The following is a 19,614-nucleotide window of genomic DNA, read 5'->3' on the forward strand; positions in this document are numbered from 1 at the left end:
TTCTTCTTCTTCTTCTTTTCCATGCACGATGTAGCAGATATTGGGTTAGCCATTTTTCGTTATTGCGTCCATAGTCCGAGGAATTATTACAGGTCAATTTCATAATTCCATTCAAGGTAAGAGCGGCAGAGTGGAGACTTGAGAGTTGAGCTTCTATGTTAGACGATGTGAAGATCAATTAGAACGCTGCAGAATTCGATGGCGTAAAATAAAAACGGTCGTGGAGTTTAAATAAAATAGTTAAAATGCTTGCATTGCTCTAAAAAGGTCTAAGGGGCCGAATCGCGGCTTTTCATTACTCTTTTAGGATTCTCCGATAGCGTTTGTAATTTCGGTGAAGGTGATTGGACGGATTATTGACTGTGGCCATCCAGATAATATAATATGAAAAATCATTGCGACCATGTTTTTTGCACAAATTTGACATTTAGATCATATAATATTTAGTTCAAAAGCTATTGATGTGGTGTGAAGAAACAAGAAAGAAGAAAGAAGCCAATGGGAAAACGGAAAAGAAAAAGGCTTCGATGTGGTGTGAAAACTATTGTTAGTAGATGACGTGTCAATAACAATCTACTATGCTATCTAGGGAAGAACTGTCTGTTATATAACTTCCTGATCTCAATGAATTGCGCTTTGCTCTCTCGCTCACTGATAACGTAAAACCCAAGTTATCCATTTCCGGAATTTTTTATTTTATTTTATTTTTATGCACCAAAAAAAAAAATTGCTGAAGACCATAATAAAAGGCTCTTTAACATAAATTTGATTTTCTTATAGATAATTTATTTGAAAAATCAAATCGAGTTTTTCAACAATGATCGAAATAGTCGCAAATGACAATAGACCTACAACTAACTGAGACCTACCAAGTCCAACCTGATGAATTATGATTTAAATGTTCATGAATTGTTGCAGATAACTAAAACAATTTTTATGAGTTTGAATTTTTTTTTCTTGTCCGGAAAATGTAAGATAAATATTTTTTTTCAATTATAACAATAACTAAGTTTTAATGCAATTTAAGATACTTTTAAGTGTATTTTATTGAAATTCAAGAGGGCTACCATTAAATTGGTGGTAGTGCAGAACTGCAGATACAGAGAGACAAAAATATCAATGAAATATATTTTTGAATGTTTTACAACCACCAAGATATTTGGTCACATACCCATTCATGGCCAACCAACTGAATTCATTACTACACACAAACAGAAAAATGTATGGGAAACAAATAATAATAATAGACTCTGTTTGTGTACCCGAAAACAACACAAACAAAGCTTTGAAACCTTTCTTTCACTCAGTTGAAGATGAACAGAAACACATATATACACACACAAAAAAAAAAAAAAAAAAAAAAAAAAATCAAGCAGGCAATAACAACCAAGAAGATCCACCAGTGGCGTGCAAGCACAGCGAGACACAGATCGTGGCTATCAAAGCTGACTTGGCAGCCACGTATCTCAAAACCCACAAACCCCTCTCCACCACGCTCTCGTGCGCCACGTGGACACACCTCTTCACTCCCTCCAAAACCCTCTCCACCAGAAACTCCAGGAACGACCGTACCGTCTCGAAAGTGACCCGACCCGTCAGATCCAGGACCAGCTTCCTATTGCTCGGAACCGCCAGAGTCGTCGAAACCCGACCCGCGAGACCGCCCGAACCGGAGCCCGGACCGGGTTCGGTCAAGACCCCGTGGGACGTCCGTACGAGGGTGTCCACAGCTCCGTTGCAGACCGAAACGACGACGTCTTTGATTTGGGCCTCGTGGGCCGGGTTCGTTAGGCCCGAGAAGAGCTGGTCGTATGTGTTGACGTCCATCGTCTTCTCCAAATACACCGCTACGGCCGTGCCCACGAAAGCTTGGATGCACTCGCCAATCAGGCTCCGAGACTTCTCGCTGAACAAAAGCTCGGCCCATTCCGGAGGGAAATTATTGGGCTTTTCGGTTTGGGCCGAGTAAAAGCCCAATATCAAGTTCCTCGCGAAGCTTCCCACGACGACGGAAGCGAATCCCGAGCCCGATGGAGAGAGAATCTTGTCCATAGCCCGGTCCACGAGATTCGAACCGGATTCGGATCCGAATCCGGATTCCTCGTCGCTCTCGTTGCTTTTCCGGTAGCCTCTGAGAATTCCGACGGTAAGGACTTGCGTGAGCTTCGTTAGCGAGGTCGAGAATTCGTCGGACGTGGCGATTTTCGAGAGCTGTTTCAGGCTGTTGGGGATTTCGTCGGAGTCGGATCGGAGAAACTCTTTTAGGTCTCTGGAGACGATTCCGAGCGAGTCGGCCGAGTCCGACACGGCTTCTGCGACCGATATTAGAGCGCCTAAGAGCTTGGAGATTTTTCGCCGCTTTTTGGCCACCGAGGGTAAATTGTAGACCATGTAAACGCCATAGCCGGTGAACCCTAGGGCGGTCAAAAGAACAATCCACTTCTTCCTTCTGCGCCCAAAGTCAACACCTTTCCTCGCCAATTGGAAGTCCATTAATCGATGAACGAACGAACACCGAAATTCTGGACGGAATTGAAACGCGCGTGAATGGATTGGCAAAAGAGAATAATAACAAACAATAAACAAGCAAATATCTAACCTTTTCAAAGAAAGGGGCTTTCGGTTTGGACTTGGAGAATCGTTCGTTCTCGTGAAGGTAAAGAGGGGATTTTTCTTGTAGCTTTATAGTTCGAGAGCAGAGGAAAAGGACGAAGAAGATTTTTCGCTGTGCAACAAATGCAAAATTTACTTCTTACAACAACCTCTACAACTAAACTCCATATTGTGTTAATCAATGCGACTTAATTGTTATTTTTTATTATTTTTTCATAAGAGGTAATTGGTTGTTATTATTAGTTACTAGGCATTACTCATTAGTTATGATTATCTACTTTATTTGGGCTTCTAGTTTCTTACAAAGTTTTTGGAGACATTTTAAGTTTAAGCACAATAATAGGATAATTCAGCGAGACCATGTGTGTGAAAGAGACTAGACTCAACTTGGTTTATGGGTTTTTGTTGGTATTTTTTTTTTATAAATATTTTAAGAGTGGATAATTTATAAAGAAAAAATAAAAGAAAAGAAAAGATGTGTGTCATATAAATCGTCCAATATGAGGTTAATACGCCATAAATGTTTTAGTTGGACAAAAACAAGCGATGCCATCAATTCCTTCCGTTATTTGCATTATTAATGTATTACCCTTCGGGTTTTCTAAAGGGAAATATTTGTCTACCTATTTAAGCAAAAATTTCATTTTTTTTTTCGAATTATTTTTTCATTTGGAAATTGGTTATCATTATTACTAGCTTTATTATTATTTACAGAAAGAGTAATGGTAGATAGCTTCCTGGAAATAGTAGTGATTCTTATTATCTATCAGGTCCACGCAATAAAGAGTAACCAAGAAACAAAACCATACACCATTACAACGAGTTTAAGAGAGAGCAGAGTAGCTCTTCAATGCATTATATATTTAAAAGAAAAAAAATACCACATCAGCAAGGTTGATGATGTGAACTCGTCGGAGGAATTCGTCGGAGTTCAAATTTGAACAGACCGTCTATCGGAAAGTTCGGAGGTAGACGAAACTTTCGTGCTCGAAATTTTCGAATTAATATGGATCGAATGCCACAATGCGTGACGGAATTCTCGTCGATAAATCGGACGAACGCCATAAGAACTCGAGCACAAAGATAAGTTCTAAAATTAAGAATCCTCTCTAAAACACACAAACACGCTTTTATATTTATTTTCCAAGATGCTCATACTAGAGCTTACACACACATATATATAATCTAGATAATAACTTTTAGACACAAACCTTACATATTCTAATTCAATGGTTATAAAACCAAATGACTGAAAAAAAAAAAAAAAAAACATAACCACAAAAATAAATAATCATAACCTCTAAAAAAATAAAACCACCAAATAATGAAAAATTAAAGATAGAGATTACAAAATAAGTAAAAAAAAAAAATCCAAATTTGTTGATGAGTGCATTGACATTTCTTCACATTAGATGTTTGAGATGTCCTCGTTAGTTAAGATAGTGATTTATCTTAATTAGAGTCTCTTTTGATGCAATCAGTGTTATGTACTAGTCTTATGAGAAAAATTAACTCTTATTAAGCATATGTTAAGGTTAGCTAGATCGATATCGACCTTGGAAAAAGTTGAAGTTAGAATCCTAACCGATATGATTGAAGCCTCGTATTCAACCTTAGGCTGTTAGGCATATATATCGGACCATACGATTCGATAGTTTGACTTAAATAGCTTCAAAATATTTAACGGTAATGTCTAACTTAGCGCGATCAATTCTCTTATGATTTCCAAGATCCAGAGATTGTGGTTAGTTGACTAATGCACCAAAGTCTTCACTAGTTCCTATAAAAGGTAATGAAAACTAAATCGCAAACTCGAGCACCAATTATACTAATCTTAGCTCCCACATTTTCTCTAGTCATTTTTTCTCCACTGTTTAAGTCGCGTCCAGACTTTTACTTTAATGAAGAAATTTTCCTTCTGGAGTTTGTGTAGGCAGACCGAATCAAAATCCCGTCAACAATTCGGGTGATAAATCTTTGATGATGTTTCCAATAATGATTCAACATTCTATATTGCCACTTTTGAGACTTTTGATTACTATCTTTCCTAATCCTCTTCAAGATGACCCTTCACTTTTTTTTTTTTTTTTTATGATTATTCACTCTCTGAACAACATAAACTTTGGTCCAATTCTATTTACTTTAGTCGAATTTTCTTCCACGCCGGCCTATACCATGTTATTATAACTAATCTATATTATATAATTTTTTTTATAATCTTATACAACTTTAAACTTAGATTTTTGATATATACTTTTTTGAATTAGCACACACATTTAAAAGTATGGATATAAAGTAATAAAACCAAAACTAACATATTGATATTTTAATGCATTTTTCGTCGTGGTATGAAAATAAGAAAAATAATAATAATTTGTGTGTCATCGTCGTATTATTACGTTTGTCTAATTTTATAAAGATATTACAGTACCTTGTTTGACCGGTATATATTATTTTTAAGATCGGAGTGAGCTTTAGAGAAAAATGAGAGAGAGAGAGAGAGAGAGAGAGAGAGAGAGAGAGAGAGAGAGAGAGACTAGATTGAGCTGCTCTATAAGATATTGAAAAATATTAAGACATACCAAATCGTGAAATAGAATAGGTTCAAGACAGCCAGTAGTTGTGGAGAAATCAAGCCGCTGGTTTAACAATTTATTTTATAGAAAGTTTAATACTGTTAAAAAAACTATTCATCGGTTCGAAAAAACTAGCTCACTTAGGTGAAGTACCCTAATCTTAAATAAAAGAGATATGCCAAGTTCATGGTTACACAAAAGAAAAGATGACACATATATATCATGTGTTTAAATAAAATATTAAATTTAACTTTAAATTTCTAAAAATATCAAATTTATACGTCATGTTTAATTAAAATGATGAAATTATAACCCTAAAATAGATAATTATGCTACAAATATTTTTGTGTTGACTTTTCATTGATGTTGACTCTGATATTTATATGCAAACTCCATTTTACCCTCATTCTTCATTAACAAAAAAAAAACAAATCATAAAAATAGCTCCATTCACGCTAACAATGAATATCGATAACAAAAAAAAAAAACACAAATAAAACATGAACTGATTGACAAAAAACCTTACCTTAAGCACGCAATCTCTTTATGAAATCCATAATAAGAGAGTCTCCCTCATTGAATATAAAGAGTCCCTCTCTTTTTTGAAACACGAAGAGGTTCGTTAAGCTTTCTTTGTTGTTTCGGTTCAAAGAGTGTACATTTAATGATTTTTTTGTTATTACATACTAAATAAAGGTAAAATGATGTTCACATATAATTTAAAGTATAATTTCGTCATTTTAATTAAACAAATAATACAAATTTGACATTTTAAAAAATTAAAAATTAAACTCGACATATCACTTAAACACATAGTATATATGTGTCATTTTCCCCTAGAAAAAAAGTAAAAAACTCTTCAGTCTAATAAATCGTTTGATATAATATGATCTTTCTTGCAGAATAACAAACACTATTTGGACACAAATAATAATAATAATAATAATAAAATCTATGCATATTTTTTTAGTGGAACATTTAATTTCTACAGTTATCACATGCGAGACGTACTTGCTATGTCTACTCTCGTTAGATGATCTGATAAACTATCTACCATATATATTTTTTAATGCTGTTAGTAGGATTGAACTCACAATCTCAATTTTAGAGGTGTGTAATTATCAACTATCCTATGCTAAGTACCACATCTATCATATTTAATGAGTGTGTATTTTTAAGTTTGGATTTGGGTTATGATAATGCGTACTAAAAGCCAATAAATATTACGATGTATTAAACTATCAGTAAAAGTAAAACAAAAGCGCAAGAACGATACTGTGCACTAATATTTTATACAAATTGTGAAGAAAGAAATACATGTAACGTTTATAATATTGATCGTACACCTGCTGAGATATTTCCTTTAAAATAAAAACCTGTTGAGATCTAGTAAGTAAGCATGGTCCTTGTTTAGTTCGAAATTTAGATGGTACAGTTCGCACTAAACAAATCACGTAAAACATTATATTGTACAAATAAATATCCATGTGTACACTTGGTCCTAAACAGTTTTATAAATGTTCATATTCATTGCTGATGATAGAAAATTGCCAAGAATAAAGAGTTAAGCGGAAGACAAATCAAATTAAACATAACACACATTATTGAAGTTCACCAAAAAAGTATGACTATATCATCTTCTTATTTTTCAGTATTAGAAGGTTCTTTAAATAATAAGTTGATAATTTGACGGTTAATACAATATATGTTAAAAATGAGCTAAATTTGTCGGATGTTACATGACATTACAACACATAGTCTTTACTCACAAAAAAGATTAACCACGACATAACTACATACAATCATGATGGCGAGAAGGGACGCAAATAAAAATCTAAATGTATTTTCTGATATAATGTGCAATAGTGAAATAATGATATTATCGCTACAGCTTCGTGCATGGTGATGAGTCACAAATTATTTAAATTTTACCGCTTAAGAAAGTGATATTCGATACCATTTAAAACTTAATTAAAAATTATTTAGTCCAACTTGCCACGACTAAATGTTAGGTTAATATTGAATTTTCGTGAAGATTTCTCTTTCTCTCTTCTGCATCGTCGTGGCTCACCAAATCTTGCTTTCACAACATGTCTTCACAGCGCCGAACACACTTATGCTCTTTCTTTATAATTGGATAAATTTTATATCTATTCTTTAATTTCATCAATATTTTTCTGTGTTTTTAGATCAAAGTCCCAAATTGATTTCAAAATTTCATTATTAATTACTTATTTCCATATATTTATAAGGAAGTCATCTAATATGAATTCACACTATAGGCACAAGCCAAGTAATCTCTCTGGCTCAAAGGATACATCTCATATTAATTTAGAAAATAAAAAGTCCGAATCCACGACAACATCCTCAAATTTGAAATATATAGCCTTTGTTTTCTAATTTTTTTTCAAAAAAAAAAAAAAAACTCTCCTATTTAGCTGTAGTGTGGCCAAAGACGGAGCTATGAATTCCAATGAAGAGGGATAAATTTTAAAAACAAAATGGAGGCAAATTTAGAAAAATTATATAAATTTGGGCTAAAATTATTATAATTTTTTTAAAAAAATATAGAGTAAAAATTTCAATTTCAAAAGTTGAGGGGGTTTGAGTATGGCGCATGGTTAATTGTCGAGGCCATGAGTTGAGGGAAACTCCCATCAACGTAGCGTAAATGCCGATAATGAGCTCAATAATTTAAGTAGATAGTCGTGCATATCATTTCTCTATTAATGATTTCGATTAGTTCACCTCAGATAGTAAAACATCCCTTCATACTAATATAAAAAAGGCTTATTTGAATTAGTTTTAATGGTGTTCTATATGTTTGACGATTTATTTTGCGATAATTTATTTGCTGCTAGCTATAGATACGTCTCAGAGGTAGAATTTAACTTCTGTGATGGTGTCATGGCTTTGAATATCGTCCTCGTTATTCTACGTTTCTTATGTGTGGTAGTTTAGCCTAAGTGTATTTACCGTTTCCTTGTTGGTTAATTTGGCAAAATTTAGTGAGAGTTAAGAGAAACTCTAATCGCAATACTCATCATTTTTCCTTAGTTACAATAACTAAGATTGACAATTTTTTATTTGTTGTTTATATGGACTCAAAATATATATATATATATATATATATATATATATATATAGCTATTATAACTTTGTTAATATGACAAATTAATTTTGGGGCTTGAAACTTCGGTGGTTTTAATCATCAGAGGGTTCTCGTTCTGTAGGAGTCTCTTATTTTCTTTCTTCGTGTCTTTGTTGTTATTAGTCAAATTTTTCGTTATCTCAACTACTAGTTCGTTTCCGTCGTTCACAGGATAGCGATCGAATATCTCCAACGAAAGATGTTTTTATTGTTTTTAATTACTCTACGTAGTTCAAATTTTTTTCTTCTACGTACAAACAAATATTAATAATAATAATAATAATAATAATAAAGCTCGCGTGTCAGTTCACTTGTGACCGACCCACCGTAACTACCATGCCATGAAACTCAGGTCCCCGTGCCACGTACACTTTAGTATACACGTGGCAAATCCTTAACTAAAGAAGCTATGAAATCTTTTTGTTTTCCCCGTAATTATAAAACATAATCTATTATTTTACTCGCAAAAATAAGGAACTTGCTACTATTATTATTACTTATTATACATAAATTTCAAATGTCATTTTTTTCTATGCCACTTCAGTACTCTGTACTTATGAAAACCAAGTAGAAAATTTATGGAAACGAAAAATATTTTTTGATAGAAATATCATTAACATATGTTCAATCATTTCAAATCAATTTCCGATTACAATTCAATTTTATATTTCAGTCAAATTTTTTTTTTGTTTCAGTCAATAATTAATGAACAAAATGCTGAATTTGTGAACTTACTTAGATGAAAACAAAATCAAAATATGTTTTAAGTTATCTGAAAACTGAGGATCTTTCCCAAAAAAATGGTGATTTGCCAAAAATCAGGTGACTCGTCGGTGGTCTAGGAAAATTATGAAAAATGTATGTTATAGATCAAACGAAGACAAACAATATTCAATAATTAAAATTTTTCTTTATAAACATCTCATAAAAACATATGAAATCAAGTTTTTAAAATTGAAAAACTTGATAAAAAAAAAAAAAAAATCGTGATTTTCCACGGGAAAATGCTAATTTTGCACTAAGCAGTAACAAAAATACCTGAAAAATCGTGGAAGGAAAAGATATGAATTATTATTATTATTTTTTTTTTTATGAAAATTTGTGGTAAACGACGAGTAAACAAAAAAAATATTCACTTTGTTGGTCGGTATTTAGCGGAAAATAGATTTTCTACAGACTATATATGATAGCTAGTATTTTTATGGCATAAAATATATACTACTAAATTACTAGTATCACCATTTTCTTAAGGAAATTATAGCACTATTAACTGTAGAAGAAAATTAAGTACATCTTATGTTTTCCTTGAATTTCCTTTAAGTTAGGATTTTGTTAGTAAATAGAGTATATACCATAAAGTCAGACTAAATACTGCTAAAAATCTAGAATAGTTTAAACATTCCGTCAACCTGTTATTGATACTGCTAATCATGATCTTTAATTTGTCATTAGTTCGCACCCAATATGGATAGGAAAGCATTACTAGAACTGTAATGATAGTTTCGGAAACATTTTTTTTTATAGATTAAGTATAATATCTCATCCGTTCATTTTTTTTTTCTCGTAACACAATCTCGTCAATTCAATGTGGTCTTCGCGGTCAATTAATTCACAAAATCTGCCTATTTATAGATATAAGTTGTAAAGTACATATGTGAATTTGACTTGTCAATTTCAAAATCAAAATGATAAAACTTGGAGAGGTTGGGTGTTTATGCCTTATGGGCTGTGTTTGTGTGTAAAGGAAACTTCGATCGTTTCGATTATTTATGGTTATCATTCTCACATTTATTAATTTTCCCTTTTATTTTTCAGTATGGGATTCTCCTTTTGTTACGGTCTATATATACTTTGTAAGAATTACATGTATTTTTATAAATCTCTCTCTCTCTCTCTCTCTCATTGCCATTTAATCATAACGTTTTAAACGTAAAAATAGTTAAGAAAGAGCAGTGTTCACATTACACCTCTCTCTCTCTCTCTCTCTCTCTCTCTCTCTCTCTCTCTCTCCGAACACATAATCTTCTCTATTGACGACACAAAAACGACAGCATATTTAGCTCCTCAGAGAAGGCAAGTGTTTAATTAATTTATAATATTATTATTTGATGTTATTCTCTTTTCTTTGTTTTTCTTTAGACCCTATCATCGTAATCATCATCATCATCATCACTATATGAATTTCGACTCTATTTCCGTATTTCGGTTCTTGGTTCTTTGGTTCTTTCTCATACTCAACCACGAATTCACGTTTCCTTAAGATTAGTCTTTTTTTTTTTTAATTTATAATTTTGCTGTCGATTTCGTGGTCAAACAATCGTTTTCGATACATATCTTCTTTTCTACTGTAATTTCAGTTTTTCCTCGTATCCCAGGATAATATAACACCTTACTTACCATAAATTACGTACATAATATGTAATGTTATGCATAAAAAATTGACTTCAGAATCAAGATTTTATAGATATATATAATAATATATAGGGCTTCAATAATATATCTTTTAAAGACGCCAATATATCTTTTAAAGACGCCGCTGTTTTTCCTCTTTGCAAGCCATTTACAGTATGTTTTATTTGGACGCGTTTCTTAATTGAAATAAATTCCCATGTGTATGTGGATAATAATAGTTTTTTTTCTGGAAAATAATAATCTTTCTGTAATGTCTCTGTCCACAGCGATGTTTGGGAATCATTATAAATAAACCATCGTCGATATATCTCAAAGCCGTATAATAAATATGGAGATTATTTACCCTCCTTCGAACGATAATGAATTGGAATCTCTGATTGAAAGAATTCATCCGCCTGGGTAAGCTTTTATTTTTATTTTATATAATTATAATAATTACTACTACATATTTTTTTTCGCTGTTCCCGGAGAAAATAAATGGCTGAAAAACTTGGCTGTGTTTTGGGGGGTCGCAGGATTTGTGTAGACAATGATACGTGTTTGGATTGCACGCTCATAAAGGTCAGTGAGTTATTTTATTTTATCTTATTTTTATATAATTCGTTGTTTGTTGGACGTGTTATTTGGGACCAGATTATGGAACTCTAGGGGTTAACTAGATATAGATATATAGCGGAATAAAATTGTGGAAGGAAGATGACTATAGAAAATCAATTTTTATTAATTATTTTTTTATTAATTTCTTAAGAACAATTGAGGTTTGGTTTCTCGAGAAAACCCGTACTACTCTTTAAGATTAGAGAACCCCTGTTCAAAAGATAAAAAGATAACACAATATAGAACAAATGACTCTTTGACAAAATAACTTTATATATATTAAAAAGAAAATTGAAAATATGCGTAAATTTATATCTATGAGGAACTGTCCATCGTCAGAAACGCAAATAATAATAAAATAAAAAATAAAACGAAATTTTTGCTCCGTCACTGTTTCAAGAACCGGAATCTTCGATTTGAAAAATCAAAGTAGAACAAAATTTTGGTTCCGGATTTTAGCTCGGAACATTGCCCACGTCTAATCACGACATCATCCATTGTATTTAATACACATTATATATATATATATATATATATATATATATATTCAGGCTCTAATTTAATGTAAAGCTCACAAACCCATAACACCACTTGTCAACTTGGCTTATATACACAAATGAACCACAGTTTACACATGCACGTGATTGCAAAGAAAAATTTAATGAGTCATTTCTGAAAGGAAAGCTATAATATATCAAGTTATCAACCCACGTATCGTATACGTGTATTAATTTTTAACTCAAAAAATATATATAATATTCCACAAAAACACACAGTGTGATCCACCGAAAGGAGAGCCATTAAAATTAGCCCGTCGTGTTCAAAAAGAGGTGTATGTCCATATCACTCATCATGTGCTTTGTATTTTATTTTATTTATCTTTTTGCCTTTTTGACAGTTTCGTATTACATCTACAGTCTTTACCCAGAAGCTTCCTTCTCCCATTAATTATTATATATAAAAAAAACAACATAGCTGGGAGCCTGGGATGGGTAGTTCATCTTCGAGATAAAATTAATATCTATATGTCACACCTTGTACAAAACATTAATGATGTCAAATAATATAATTATATACCATGCTTGTTGAAACATGACACACGAAACCGTAAGGCAAAAGAAATCCATTTTGAAGTTTGAAGTTATGTTATTATGATTGCAATGGCCAACGTATAGTCACCTGGCGAGTTCATTAACTGATCACTAGAAAGTGACGTGTGCGAATTAATTGTCATGGGAAACAAAAAAAACTTATTAATTTTGTCGATTATTTTTTTATTTTTTATTATCATATAGGTTGACAGTGCGAACAAGCACGGGATTCTGCTGGAAATGGTTCAGGTTTTGACCGATCTTGACCTTATTATCTCAAAGTCATATATTTCCTCAGACGGAGGATGGTTCATGGACGGTAATTAGTCTTTTAGTCAACTTGTGATTATGATTTATGAACTATCTTTTATCAGCACTGCTTGATTCTTCTTTTGTTAATTTTATATAGTTACCATGCATGTGTTTGAACCTCGTATATATAAGCTATATAGGGTGTGTGTAAAAAAAAAAAAAAAAAAAGTTGTGGGGACCGTTTTTATGAATTGGATTTTTTTGGTGATGCAGTTTTCCATGTGACTGATCAGCTTGGGAACAAACTCACTGACGAAAGCCTCATTCGTTACATTAAACAGGTTCATATTCCCTACCCTATCTATCAAAAAAAAAAAAAAAATCAATATAATTCATGACACGTAAAAAAATACATAATTACACACAGGCACTTTGCGCAACTAAAAGGGAGGTGAATAATTCCCTGTCGGAGAACATAAACATGTACCTGGGAAGAGAGCTGAGACCGGGCCAAAAAGACACGGCACTAGAGATCACCGGGCTGGACCGGCCGGGCCTGGTGTCGGAGATCTCGGCCGTACTAGTCGGGCTGGGCTGCAACATCACCGCGGCCGCGGCCTGGACCCACAATTCCAGGGCTGCCTGCATCGTGTACATGGAGAACGGGCCCGGAGGCGGGCCCATCAAGGACCTCTTCAGGCGGGCCCACATCCAGGAGCAGCTCCAGAACGTGGTGGAGGCCCACCTCTCCGGCGACGACAGGGGCGGCGGCGGAGTCAGGCTCACCGAGCCGGGCCCCGCGCGGGCCCACACCGAGCGCAGGCTCCACCAGCTCATGTACGCTGACGGGGACTACCAGCGGTGCAACGGCTGCGACGGCGGCGACGGGGCGGCCCACAAGAGAGGGTGCGACCGGACCCACGTGAGTATCGAGCGGTGCCAGGAGAAAGAGTATTGGATCGTCAACGTGCAGAGCCGCGACCGCCCAAAGCTTTTGTTCGACACCGTTTGCGCTCTCACCGACTTGGGATACGTCGTTTTCCACGCCGCCGTTTCGTCTAAGGGCACCAAAGCCGATCAGGTAAAAACCGAGGCTCTTGTGTCTCTGTGATAACATCTTTGAGGTGATAAACAGATAGAATTAGGGGGGTTTGAGGATGAAAAAGTGTATGAGAGAACTTTCAGGAGAGTTATGGGTCTCGCTAATACTCGATTATTATATCACTTTGGTCGTTGCAGGAGTACTTTATACGGCATAAATACGAACGCCGTACGGACGGAGAGCGAGAGCGACACAAGCTCAAGCTATGCTTGATTGCCGCGATCGAGAGAAGAGCGTCGCAGGTACTGAGTGAGTTTTTATTTTTTGTTCATTTATTTATTTTACCATGATGAGAACTGTTGATTCTCACAGGGGTTGAGGCTGGAACTCTGCTGCGGAAACAAGATGGGATTGCTTTCGGACATCACAAGGGTGTTTCGGGAATATGGCTTGTCCATGTCGAGGATCGAGATTGTGACTCGTGATGATCGGGCGTTCGGCTCGATCTATGTCACAGACACTTCGGGCCGCGAAGTGAACCCCGACATGGTCGAGCTGGCGATCAAAGAGATCGGCCGGTCGAGCATTTTGGTGCACAAAACGCCGGACTGGGCTTCTCGCGGTTCGTCTCCGGGCACAAGCCCATCGACGCCCAATATGTTGGTCGAACAAAGGCCCAGATCGTCTCTGGGAAGCTTGCTCTGGTCTCAGCTAGAGAGGCTTTCGAGTAGCTTTAACCCCGTCCGGTCTTAAAAGGGAAATGAAATAACATTGGTGTACAGTGTACAAATGATGGAGCCTGTAAATAATTGACAAAATCATAGCTCTGTAATTATTTTATTTTATTTTTTAGAATTTCTACGAGTACAGAAGATCGATACATAGACATCATGTCCATACACAATTATTATTCAATTTACTTCACAAGCAACCAAATTATACACCGAAAAAAAATCCAAGTTTATATTTAGGCTGGCCGAGAATAAAATAGTTGTACCCAGCTGAGAAAATAAACAGTGATTTATGTACATACGAGGAACAATCGTCGAGCAAGACTTAAGACTTATTTGTAAAGAAACACATTCCACATTGCTGTATTGACTACACGAATACATCACTGAGCAGGGAAATAAATAAATAAAACGTCATCCAGAAGTGGATTTTATGTACAATAATAAGCTTCCACCAAACTCTTTTTTAAGTTCAGACCATGGAAACCGTTTTTAAGTTTTTTAAACTATTCACAGCAAGGCATGAAAAAAAAAACAGAACAAATCCCATATAATTTTTTACCTTCACTGAGACTTGTAACATCACATTGCATCGATGTCATCAACATCGAGCCAATCATTTGATTCTTTGGCTTCGGCATTAGACACGCGTACCTGTCTAGAACCAGTCGCTTTCTTGTAAGTTATGGGAATATCTCCATCGTCATCCTCTTCGAGATCACTGAAAGACACATCCTCGTCGCTCCCTATAGGAATCGAAGTTCCACTAACCCCGGCAATCTCTGTACTGTCCTCGTCTTTCAACCAGTCATCGGCATCGTCCTCGAATTTCTGATCTTCATGATATTTTGACTGATTAGTAGGTCCTTCCTCAATCACAGCCTTGTCAACAACTTTGATCTCGGTACTCATAACGGGGTGCTTGTCGGTTTCAAAATCAACTGCCTCAACTGGAGATTCAGATACAATTTTGTATGTTTCGATCGGCAGAATGCTGGGTTCGACACTTGGTGGTACCACAAGAAGTTGTTGTTTTGGTGAATCGCTAATTTCTTTTGGATTAACAAGGTCCGCTCCAGAAGAATCTGTTACCGAGTTTACATTACCTCGGCTTTGTAACTCGTAGGCTAGCATTGCTCTAGCTTCCACTATCTGCACAAGTTAAGATTAGCTAAGCACCTCCGAAACCCACATGAAAGAGTTGTGGATTTGAGTCATGAAACTATCGCAATCGAAGAGAGAGAGAGAGAGAGAGAGAGAGAGAGAGTACAAGCTTTATGAACATTTCAAGCTTCTGTCCTACACAAGGGCTATGCAAAAGTTCTACGGCTAACCCAAACTGGTTAGCTACATCAGATTCTTGAGTTGATAGAAACAACATAGCATAACAGAGATTTCATGTGAGCACAATTTGAGCTAAATCTTCAGTTACTTCTTCAAAATATATGCAATTCTAGCCCAATCTATAAATAGGAACAGCATATAAATACTATGGGAACCCAAACTAACCTCGGGTGTAGATAAATGCTCGGCGGCTTGTTTATCGAGCCGGGGATGAACGAGCACAAAATAGATCTTCCAGAAATGAGTCTCGCTCATGTGACCGGGGCAAAGTTCGATTCTTAGAGCGGCTAATGCTGGAGCGAGATGTTCAACAGCCAAAGCATGTGCTTGTTGGGTATCAGAAAGCTCAAAATCTGAAGGAAATGAGATAGGAAAAAAAAAGTAAACAGTCTGGTTCTAGTTTCTATACTCAAATGTATAACTTGGCGGAAAATCGTAGCTTAATGAATCGAATTCAATAAATTCCTGGCTAAAGAAAGATTTTAGTTACAACGACCATTCTCGCAAGTGTCTCAATTCGGAGACAGGGTAATGATCCGAGTAATTATTAGCATAAATTAGTCAGTCGTTACCATTTCCAGAGAGACATATAAATCCATTGAAGCTAATCGTATCACAGCATCGAATAAAGTTTTAAGAGTATAAATCAACACAGCAGAAGAAAAATAGATCGAGTTAATAAGAAATAACAAGTTATTCATCACAATTTATTTGAATGCTTAAACCAGTAAGCTTCAGAGAACTAGCATTACCGTCGGATTCGTCATCATCGGGAAGAGGAAAGTCAAGCCAAGTTTCGGGATGCAAAGCGATATTCCTGGCGAAAGAGAGAACCTCTTCAGTCACACCGACCGTTCCTCTAGCTTCGCTCTCTTCCTCGTCCCCGAGGAGAAGGAAGCTCGACGCCATCTTCGTCAGCTCGGAGACCGCCTTGTTGCTCGAAAGCTTCGAAATCTCGCTCCTGAACCTCCCTCCGATCTCGGCGAAGTCACTGCGGATTCCGGCGATCACGTTCTCGTCGCCGTCCTTCGGATCGGAGATCTGAGTCGCAGGAGGCGGCGGAGAAGACGCCAGATCCGGCGGTGGAGCGAGGAACGAGGCGACGCCCCATAGCTGGCGAGTCAAGGATTTGGTGAGCTCGGAGATGTCTTCCTTGACGCCGCCGGGGCCGGCGGGATTGGACGGTGATTGTGGCGGCGGATCGTCGGATTTAGGGTTTGTATCCTCGGATTTGGGATCGTCGTCGAGTTTCAGCGAGTTTGCAATCGATCTCGCAAGCCAGGACATAGTTGTGTATTCTTTTCGAAGCTTTCCTTTTTTCTTGCGCTTTTGCGGGGTCAGGATTATGAACCGATCTAAGAAAGTAATAATGTCGAAAAAAACAATTAATTTCAGAGCCAAAAAAAAAAAAACAATTAATTGTTTATTTAGGAAACGACATGAATCTGATATACGACACGAGTCAGGAGGACGATGAAAGAGTGTTTAATAATTTTAGTACACAAAAAGTTAAAATCAATAATTTCCCCCTATTTTAATTTATATCAAACAAACAAATAGATGAATTATAATCTTTGCTCGTATTATACCAATTAACTTTTTAAATATTTATAATCCACCACTTTTTTTTTTCCTTTCACTTCTCTCTTTAATAATTTATCTATCGAATTTTTTCTTCTTACTAAACAAAACTAAAGATAACAAATCGTGTCAATAAAAAGTAGAGAAATCATCTCTACTTACAAAACACTGTTCAATTAATAATTTTTTTTTTCTGATTTTTTTTTTTAAACAAAAACTTTTTTTTCAAAGAAAAAATAAGAAATTAGACCCTATACACAAATAGTGTTTATTTGTATCGATTTTTTTTTATATCAAAAAAATAAAAATGTCTTCAAACCAAAATATTTCTGGACATATCTCTATATACTTATTCTTTTAGATTTAAATATATTAATTATGCTACAACAACGCGAAAACACGTATGGAAAGTATAATGACGGATTGCCCATAACGAAAGTCGAGAAGGTGAACATCGAACATGGTAGATGAATTTTACCAAAAGCTGATTGAAAAAAATGACACTGTATAAATGGGATAATTATCAACATAGTTCTCTACAAATAAAAATACGCGTCACATAAATTGCAACATATTTTCATTTTCTTGATTATAAATATCTGTTGATTAATATTTCCTAAGAGATATTGTTCCTTAATTGACTACAAGATTAATCGAAGGGTGAGAAAAGCGAGTTTAGGATTTTCGTTATATGGTTATTGTGGTCTACACGCGTTGTATATTCAAATTTTCAAACATCTATGCAATAAACTATTTTGCCAATGAAGTCATTAAATTGTATTTAAGAATATCGACTTCATATGTTCACCATGCAATTTATTAATTTTATCAGATTCATTACAAGTTATCTTGATCAGATCAGAGTTCACGTTAATGTAATATATGAGACGATGTTTGTCACAATGATAAAATGGTATTGTTTATATTTATCAATCTTGTTCCATATACGAACGAATATTGTGTGCCATGATAAAACAGCGATTAGTGTAATATTTGTCAAGTTTCACATATAGCATCGAGTCCTAATATAACATCGGGAAGTGAATGATTTGTCATTTGAATTGGAGTAAATAAGAATGTTATAAATTAATATTTAGTGATAGGGACCTTATACTAAACCCTTGGCCTAAGGGACCGAGCTCGAGCCTGCGTTCAGGCTTAAAATGGGGCGAAAATGGAAAATCAGACCTTTAATATAAAAATACAATTTTAAATAAACAAAACAACTATATACGTTCAATTGAAAATTTATATTATTATAAGAATTATAATTTGGGGTGAAAAAAATGTGTTTCACATCTAAAATAACAATATTTATATTAAAAAAAAAGCTTAAAAAAAAAAGTAGTATTTAAAGTATTAAAATGAGTTGGCCCAAACCTAACATTTTTTGGGGCTTGGCCGGGATCGAAAAGCCTATACGCTAAGCCAATCCAAACTCTTCAATTAATTGAACCCGTATTTCAAAGTGGGATGAATTGACCTTTATGACCTCTTTTATTGCGGGGAGTGAGTTGTCCGAGGACTGTCTGACCTTTATGACATCTTTATTTCTATAAAAAGTGTCATAATTGAAAGGACTGATTATGTATTTTCGAGGTTTGAGACTTGATTATGTCTTAAGTTATATTATTTTTAACTTTTTTTAAGTTAACCAAAATTTATTTCTCTAATTTAATTATATTTAGGAATTAATATCTTTAGTTTTAATTTATAAAATGAACTAGTAATACACTATACTATACTTTCATATTATTTAAAATGTTACTAAATAGAAGTTAAAAAATCTAAGTCTAATTAGATTGAATTTTTCTAATAAATAATATTAGTTTGATATTATATTAAAAAGCCTTTTTTTTAGTCAAAAGTTTACTCTATTATGCATGTGGAGTAGTAGTAGGAATAGCCGTCGTCGGCTGCCGGCATTGTAGATGCCGAAGTTGTGATCAATGCATTTGAAGCTGATGTAATATGGTCTTTCTAGGGGGGGTATAATTGTAAAATAGTTTTCAATATCTATCCCTTTGCAAAGCTGAAAAGTGGGTGAAAATAGTAAAGCGTATTTCCATGATGTTGCTTCGCAATTCAAAGTCAAAATTTTGATGCCCGATCTTCGGCCGTTTTGAGGGTATAACAGTAAAAGTGTTTTCAAACACATCCGTATTTATTAGATATGCCCTCTAAAAATCCTTGTCGTTTTGTAGGGTAAAATCGTAAAGCCAAA

The 19,614-nt window shown here is 34.9% G+C and overlaps 3 protein-coding genes across 4 annotated transcripts; 1 reads left to right on the plus strand and 2 right to left on the minus strand.

Moving 5' to 3' along the window:
* Nucleotides 1–1,125: 1,125 nt before the first annotated feature.
* LOC149399119 (protein PHLOEM PROTEIN 2-LIKE A10-like) lies at nt 1,126–2,842 on the minus strand. Its single transcript, XM_089612470.1, has 2 exons — nt 2,600–2,842; nt 1,126–2,522 (listed from the first exon to the last, which is right to left on the minus strand). Exon 2 carries the CDS (start codon nt 2,491–2,493, stop codon nt 1,369–1,371), a length of 1,125 nt encoding a protein of 374 aa, XP_089468596.1. The 5' UTR covers nt 2,494–2,522; nt 2,600–2,842; the 3' UTR covers nt 1,126–1,368.
* A 7,482-nt stretch (nt 2,843–10,324) lies between these two features.
* ACR1 (ACT domain repeat 1) lies at nt 10,325–15,009 on the plus strand. 2 transcript variants are annotated; one of them, XM_089612038.1, is made up of 8 exons: nt 10,325–10,413; nt 11,019–11,151; nt 11,268–11,313; nt 12,645–12,759; nt 12,966–13,033; nt 13,120–13,773; nt 13,932–14,036; nt 14,107–15,009. In XM_089612038.1, exons 2-8 carry the CDS (start codon nt 11,081–11,083, stop codon nt 14,485–14,487), a joined length of 1,440 nt encoding a protein of 479 aa, XP_089468164.1. In that variant the 5' UTR covers nt 10,325–10,413; nt 11,019–11,080; the 3' UTR covers nt 14,488–15,009. The 2 variants fall into 2 exon arrangements, with proteins under 2 accessions (XP_089468164.1, XP_089468165.1); XM_089612039.1 differs by lacking the exon at nt 10,325–10,413 and adding an exon at nt 10,863–10,905.
* Nucleotides 14,737–17,160, minus strand: LOC149399121 (BSD domain-containing protein). The gene is made up of 3 exons (XM_089612040.1): nt 16,562–17,160; nt 15,975–16,162; nt 14,737–15,617 (listed from the first exon to the last, which is right to left on the minus strand). Exons 1-3 carry the CDS (start codon nt 17,094–17,096, stop codon nt 15,048–15,050), a joined length of 1,293 nt encoding a protein of 430 aa, XP_089468166.1. The 5' UTR covers nt 17,097–17,160; the 3' UTR covers nt 14,737–15,047.
* Nucleotides 17,161–19,614: the final 2,454 nt, after the last annotated feature.

This window comes from Urtica dioica, chromosome 4, assembly GCF_054948205.1.
Source record: "Urtica dioica subsp. dioica isolate 48M chromosome 4, U.dioica_male_clone48M_v1_H2, whole genome shotgun sequence".
Taxonomy (NCBI): domain Eukaryota; kingdom Viridiplantae; phylum Streptophyta; class Magnoliopsida; order Rosales; family Urticaceae; genus Urtica; species Urtica dioica.

Excerpts from the sequence above, each read along its gene's own strand:
- LOC149399119 (XM_089612470.1), bottom strand. The coding sequence starts at position 2,493 with ATGGACTTCCAATTGGCGAGGAAAGGTGTTGACTTTGGGCGCAGAAGG.
- ACR1 (XM_089612038.1), top strand. The coding sequence starts at position 11,081 with ATGGAGATTATTTACCCTCCTTCGAACGATAATGAATTGGAATCTCTG. Across the intron at positions 11,152-11,267 it reads GAAAGAATTCATCCGCCTGG|GATTTGTGTAGACAATGATA; the intron begins GTAAGCTTTTAT and ends GGGGGGTCGCAG. Across the intron at positions 13,034-13,119 it reads TCATTCGTTACATTAAACAG|GCACTTTGCGCAACTAAAAG; the intron begins GTTCATATTCCC and ends AATTACACACAG.
- LOC149399121 (XM_089612040.1), bottom strand. The coding sequence starts at position 17,096 with ATGTCCTGGCTTGCGAGATCGATTGCAAACTCGCTGAAACTCGACGAC. Across the intron at positions 16,163-16,561 it reads CGATGATGACGAATCCGACG|ATTTTGAGCTTTCTGATACC; the intron begins GTAATGCTAGTT and ends CATTTCCTTCAG. Across the intron at positions 15,618-15,974 it reads AGCATTTATCTACACCCGAG|ATAGTGGAAGCTAGAGCAAT; the intron begins GTTAGTTTGGGT and ends TAACTTGTGCAG.